The 6,457-nt window shown below is 40.6% G+C and overlaps 1 protein-coding gene across 1 annotated transcript in view; it reads left to right on the forward strand.

Annotated features, from left to right (window-relative positions):
* The window catches only part of TM9SF2 (transmembrane 9 superfamily member 2), a 61,616-nt gene that overhangs the window by 35,668 nt on the left and 19,491 nt on the right, over positions 1-6,457 (forward strand). The window contains exons 8-10 of the mRNA XM_019524894.1: positions 2,267-2,346; positions 2,452-2,560; positions 5,907-6,039. Of these exons, the coding sequence (XP_019380439.1) occupies positions 2,267-2,346; positions 2,452-2,560; positions 5,907-6,039 (322 nt within the window). The remainder of the gene's footprint in view (positions 1-2,266; positions 2,347-2,451; positions 2,561-5,906; positions 6,040-6,457) is intronic.

Raw genomic sequence — 6,457 nt, forward strand, 5'->3', positions numbered from 1 at the left:
GGCAGAACTGGTATACTGTTCCCTAACATCGGGCGCAACCCCCCACCTTTTTTCCCCTTCCTATCTCTTCTAAACAACCTATAGCCCTCTATGTCTACTGCCCAGTCAAGTGTTTCATCCCACCATGTCTCCACTAGGCCAACCAGGTCGATTTTACTACGTGCAAGCGGGAGAGCAAGCTCCTCCTGTTTGTTCCCCATGCTTCTTGCATTAGTGAAGAGACACCTTAATCCCCCCGAGAGAGCCCTGGGCACCCCCCTACCTGAGAGACAACTGGTCCCTTGGTATATACTTGAGCTCTTACCAGGGCAGGTCCTACACCTGGTTGAGTTTTTTCTTGCTCCTATGGATCCCCATCCCCCAGTGAACTTAGTTTAAAGCCTGCCGGAGGCTTTAACTTGGAAGAAGAGTAATTTGCCCAACACTAAATCTGTGTTATGCATTTTCATCAAAGAAATGTGAATTATATTCATGTTCATGGCAGGATGCACAATTCTGGGATCAGATGCTAGAACCAGATTGTGTCATTACCACTTGCAAGTGCAGGGGGAGCTCAGGGTCAGCTGTTTGTTGGTCCCAGCCTTGGGATAACTAGACCTTCTGTAAATACACCAAATACAAAAATTAAACTATTTCAGGAAATAAATTATTTTTATTTGCTGGATGACCCACTTGCAATGTTTTAAACAATGAATGTTGTTGTAAAGAAGATTCTAAAAATGCCTTGTCCAACTGTGTGTTCTGCTAAACTTAGCCCGATATGAGGTTGTAAAGGATGCTTTCCTTGAAGTTCTAAGAAAATATATCGGGTAAGGCAGGCAGGATAGAAGTAGTCGGATAGGAATGGCAAATGTGTAAGGTGTCATCTTTGTTGCGTTTCTCGCATAGGAACCTAGTTTGTCTTCTGGTGAACTGACTGCAAGTGTCATCTTGCCCATCACCATTTTTGGCATCTTGGCAAAATACTTTTTAATAAACAATTTTTAAAGCATTCAGTTTTTCCAAATAACTATTTTTAAACCGTTGATTGGTTTTATTAGTTTATTTATTGAATTAAATCATAAGCGAGAAAATAACTGGTTAATTTATTATGTCTTTGTTATGAATGGATGATTTTAGTAGTTTATTTTTATATCAAGATGACTTCCAAATGATAATCTCTGAAAAGTAAATTTTCCCTCCCTGTAGAGTTAATAGCTTAAAAATATTATTTTAAAAAATATTCATGTGATATTTATTAATAGTTTTGAACAAACCTTCGGTTTTGTACTAACACACAGTGGGTGTATCTACATGTACATTTAAGCATGCCTAAATTTCATGCGCATTAGGTTACTGCGCATTAAGTGGATTTAGGCAGGCATCTACACGTGTAGGCATTAAAGTGCATAAAAGCTGTGTGGACTGACTTGAGACTAAAGTTAGTCTCAAGTCAGTCGATACACAGTATTAATGCACCTTAATGCATCTACATCTCCGTTAACATGTCTAAATTTGCCATTTTTCATGCTCATTAACGGTGCGCATGTGTAGATGTATGCCCTTAATGCACATTAACTTAGGTGAACGCGCATTAAGGCATCGTGTAGATGCGCCGTGTGTTCCTTATTTTAGGGAATGAGGTCATCACTTAGATGGGAAAATTTGTAAGCCAAATTTTCATGCTGCAAAACGGTTGTGGTAATTCAGTAGACAACTCCGAAATATCAAGTTAAATTCTTGAATTGATATCAAGAAAAGCAGTTAAATTAACATATGCTTGGAATGTTGTGCAGCTGTATGGAATAGTCTCTCAATAGTTGTGAAATGCGAGCCTCCTGTGTGCCTCAAAGATTGTAAATCAAAGGTTTAACAGGTTAACTCTTCTGTGAAAGATGGAGAGTTCACTTGATATAGTTTATTATATTCCAAGTAAAGTAACTCAGTTCTGTATGATCTTCCCAAAAGATGCTTAAGTTGGACATGGTGGTGGTGATCTAGTCGCACATAGAAACTAAAACTTGTTGTTGATAGACAGCTCATATGTTACATTTTAGATTCTTTTATCCTAATTCTGACTTTTGGTCTTAGAGCATGGTCATTAAGGTCTTTCATTGAAGCCTGTGGGGAATTATTTTATAGGGCTTTTTTGTTTTAAGGTTTGAAATCGTTTTGAACGTAAGTTATTTGATTTAAATAGTTCCAAAACGTTGTATGGAGGTATGAAATGATTGAGTCACTTATTTGTTTCTTATAAAAATCTAACTGCTGAAATTTTAATTTCCAGGAAGAAAAAGGCATAAGATGGGCATCCAGATGGGATTATATTTTGGAATCCATGCCACATACACATATTCAGTGGTTTAGGTGAGGAGACTTTTAGTCCTCAAATACTATAAAGTGGAGAGCGCTTTTCACTATAGATATTGATTTTTTGAAGCTTTTTTTTTTTTCCCCCCCCATTCTGCGTAGCATCATGAATTCCCTTGTGATTGTCCTTTTCTTATCTGGAATGGTAGCTATGATCATGTTGAGGACACTACATAAAGACATTGCAAGATATAATCAGATGGATTCTACTGTAAGTCTGAAATTTCTAAAATCACTATCGGGGCTGTTTGTTTAACTTTGAAAAGATGTATATGTTTGCTGTCAAATGGCATAAACTCGTGGTTTAAAGAATAACCATCATGAACAACTATGAGGTTCTAGTTGATGGTTGTGGGGTTTTTTGTATGTCTTATATATGTGTGTTGAACCAGCCTTCTGGACTACTTTCCATTCAGTTTAGGAAAACGTAGTTGTAGTTGCCAGTGATTTAAATGTGGTCTTGTGAAATGGAGTTAGGCACTTTTTTGCAAGCCTGCAACTAGTTTGAGCTATGTTGCCTTACTGTAACTCCTCACCTTGTTTTTATGTACATCCACAGTGGACTTCGTAATTTTCTATTCATTTTTACAGTGTTGAGCTGTTTAAGAGAATCTACAGGTTTCCCTCGATTTATGCAGTATATGCGTTCCCAGAGAACCGTGCATAACATGTAACAAATAGGGAAGGTTCCCATGGCAGTGAGGAAGGGAGGAAGTGAGGCTGGGGCTAGAGAAGGGGTGGGGGGAACGGTGCCGCTCCCAGGGCTCCACAAAGGAGCAAAGCAGAGGGAACAGAGTGGCATTTGGCCAAGCCCCTGTGCAAATGAAGAGAAGAGAAACTGGGGTTTGAAGGGTGATTGCAAGCAGCCATCCCATCGCTGATAGTGAAGAGTAACTATCTGCACATAAGTTAGGAGGCTGTTTAAATATGAGCCAGTTCATTTTTTTTAAAGCCCTGGTGGGGGCTAACCAGGAGTAAGTATGTTGTGACTTATTTGAGTCAGAGGCATATCAAGGACTCTGATAGAATATATGGGCTATAAGTCAACACCTGGTGCAACGGGAGAGGGTATACGGATTGATGGAGCCCTCACTAGGCAGACATAAGGACCAATTGTGCAAGAAGCTTCATACCCAGGCATTTCTTTTTTTTTCTCTTCTTATCAAGTCGGGGAAGGAAAGTGTGGGTGTGTGGAACATTTAATCAAGAAGGGTCCTGGCAGTCTTCAGCCAGCTGGCCTTAAGAGCATTGACTTCTTTAGTAGAGGGGAAAAAAAGAAAAAAAAGCCTTATGGAGATGGTGATAAACATCTGAGACTAATTTATTACTCTAATTGAGACGAGATGGACATCAATTACACTTTAGTGTTCCTCAGAAACACTGGGCTGTACCATGCTCCATCTGTCCTCCCAGTTCCTGGGCTCTGCCTGTCCCCACTCGCCCCAGTTCCTGGGCTGTATCATGCTGTGGTGTAGGCAGCTGGTGTTGGCTGCTCCCGGAGTCACTGCAGCAGGGGCTGAGGTGAGTGTGGACAAGCAGAACTCCGGGTAGAGCCTGGTGCAGCCGCCGGCCCCAGCCTGCAGTGGTAGCCTGCTGTTGTCTCATATGCAGATCCGGGGGCGCGGAGCAGGAAGAGCCACCACCTTGCCCCCTCCCCCTGCCCCGCACCCACTGATGGTTCCCTCTGCAACTGGCACTGGCTGCTCACGGGGCTGCTGCAGCATGGGCTAGGGGGAGTGCAGACAAGCTGTGCTGCCCAGGGTTCTGCTTGTTCCCACTCACCCCAGCCCCTGCTGCAGCGGCCCCAGGAGCAGCTGACACCAGTTGCCTGCGCCAGGGCAAGGCGCAGCCCAGGAGCTGCAGGGAGTGGGGACAGACGGAGCTCAGGTACCGGGGTACAGGCGAATTGAAGATTTTTTCTGAGATCCTTATTTATGGTTCATTTACAGATATCCTAAAAAAATTGGAAAAATAGCGACATTTATTTTCTAAATGAATAAAGCACAAAATATATGATGCAGCTTTGAAGACCCATTACAGCAAGACTTAACTTTTGATTTTCTAAATTTTAAATTAAATGCAAGACAAATGTATATTTTTAAAAGTACTGAAACCCTTTTTTCAGAGTTTGGAATCCAATTTTATAAGCCATAGTAAACCAGATTGGTGCTATTAGATATCTGTTTTTAAGATTATAATCTTTCCTCTTTTTTTTAAAGATATAATTAGCTCATTAAATTGTCCCATACAGATTTGATAGTTCCTATTATGTTAGTGAGGGTGAAAGAATAAAAGACCAGCAGTAATTTGTTTTAAAAATGTGCCTGTATATCACTAATGTCATATAAATTATAAACATTATGAATTTTAAAAAGTGTCTGTGTCTGCATACACAGTTTTAAAACACGATATTTTAGATTTGGGCATTACCTTAGTTTTGCCTCACTGTGCCCTTGTCTCCATGTCAGCATTGCCTTTGTCCCAATTTCAGGTGTAACTAAAGTTAATTAGTTTTACATGCTTCTGTCAGATCCTGACGCTTATTTTTTATATTGATTCTGAAAATGTGTCTCAAAAGCTTCTGTATGTATAAATTATCCAAATGTTACTCTCTGGAATGGAACACATTTGATTTGTGTTTGCAGAGTTTTACCGCCTCTTGCACTAGCACTGCAAGTCTAGTGACCCACTGACTATTACAACTTGGAGATCAGGACCAAGCTTCACAAATTTGTCTGTTTCAAAATAGTTACAGCTTTCCATTTCTTATAATGGAGATGTTATAACTACTCAGTTTGCCTTTAGTTGAGATCAGCATCTTTTCATCAGAGTATACCCTGGTGATACTGAGGATACTTTCAGCAAAGATGGTTGCTGCTTTGCTATGTTTAGGAAGCCAATACTGGAAAGAGAGGTATAAAATCATAAGGGTGTGGAGGAACAGTAATGGGGATATGTGAATAAAGAGAGGGAGCCAAGGTTGTGTGTTGGAACTGGAGTATAGAATATGATGTCCCATCCTGAAGCTTGGCTCCAAGCGATGCAATTGTAAGATTGAGCCTTGGATAGGGGAAAAGGGAGAAAGGATAGAACATCAAGTTGATGATCTATCTGCTCAGGTCCCTTCCGACCTTACAAACTGTGAAACTATGAAGTGTCCCCTGGTAGCAAGGGAAAGGTAAAAGTAGTTTCTCTTGGATAAACAAAGGAGGAAGTCCTGGTTTTTTAATACATTTTGACTCTTAAACCCTAGAAGTTAGATGGCTTTCCTCAAATCTTGTAATAACGGTAGTTGGGAAAACGGTGCAGTTGTCTTAATTTTGTTGTTTTGTATTGTATGCGACTTGGTATGATCCATCTTCTTTTTTTTTTAAAGTTTGTGCATGTCAATATAGTGGATTATTGGGTTTGCAAATTTGTAATGGTTATTACCAAATTTATTGTTTAAATCTTTGTACATCATATACTGATAACTTGCCTAACTAAACATCTCTTTTTCACATAGTATCTTTTAAATTAAGGTTTAATATATTAAACTGGGAATATTTCCTTTCTAGGAAGATGCCCAGGAGGAGTTTGGCTGGAAACTGGTTCATGGTGACATATTCAGGCCTCCCAGAAAAGGAATGCTGCTGTCTGTTTTTCTAGGATCTGGCACACAGATCTTAATTATGACATTTGTTACTCTGTGTAAGTGATGGGGGTTGGAGATGTTTTAAAAGTCACCTTTACAGCTAATGGCATGAAACTAGTACTGTATTTACCTGATTCTTAGATGAGTTTGAATTTAAGATGACCTACCAATAATTAGAGTCTAGACTTACGACAGTTATAAATTTGTTGTAATTTTCCATGCCTAGACTCTGATTATTGGGGCATTGTCTTGAAATTTTCCCCCCACACCTCCCCACTGCTATGGGGGGATTATGGGGGCAGGGGACTTAAATAGCCTGACCCTTGCCCTGTGCTGCCTGTACTTCACACCCCCCTGCTGCCTGCACACTTCGCACTTGTTCTCCCCAGTGCCGCCTATGTCCCCCATGCCTGCCTCTGTCCTTCTCCCCCCACCCTTGCAGTACCTGTGCTTCTTGGTGCCTGCTTCTGCCAC

The sequence above is a fragment of the Gavialis gangeticus genome, unplaced genomic scaffold (genome assembly GCF_001723915.1).
Source record: "Gavialis gangeticus isolate Ggan-Ray unplaced genomic scaffold, GavGan_comp1, whole genome shotgun sequence".
NCBI classification, from domain to species: domain Eukaryota; kingdom Metazoa; phylum Chordata; order Crocodylia; family Gavialidae; genus Gavialis; species Gavialis gangeticus.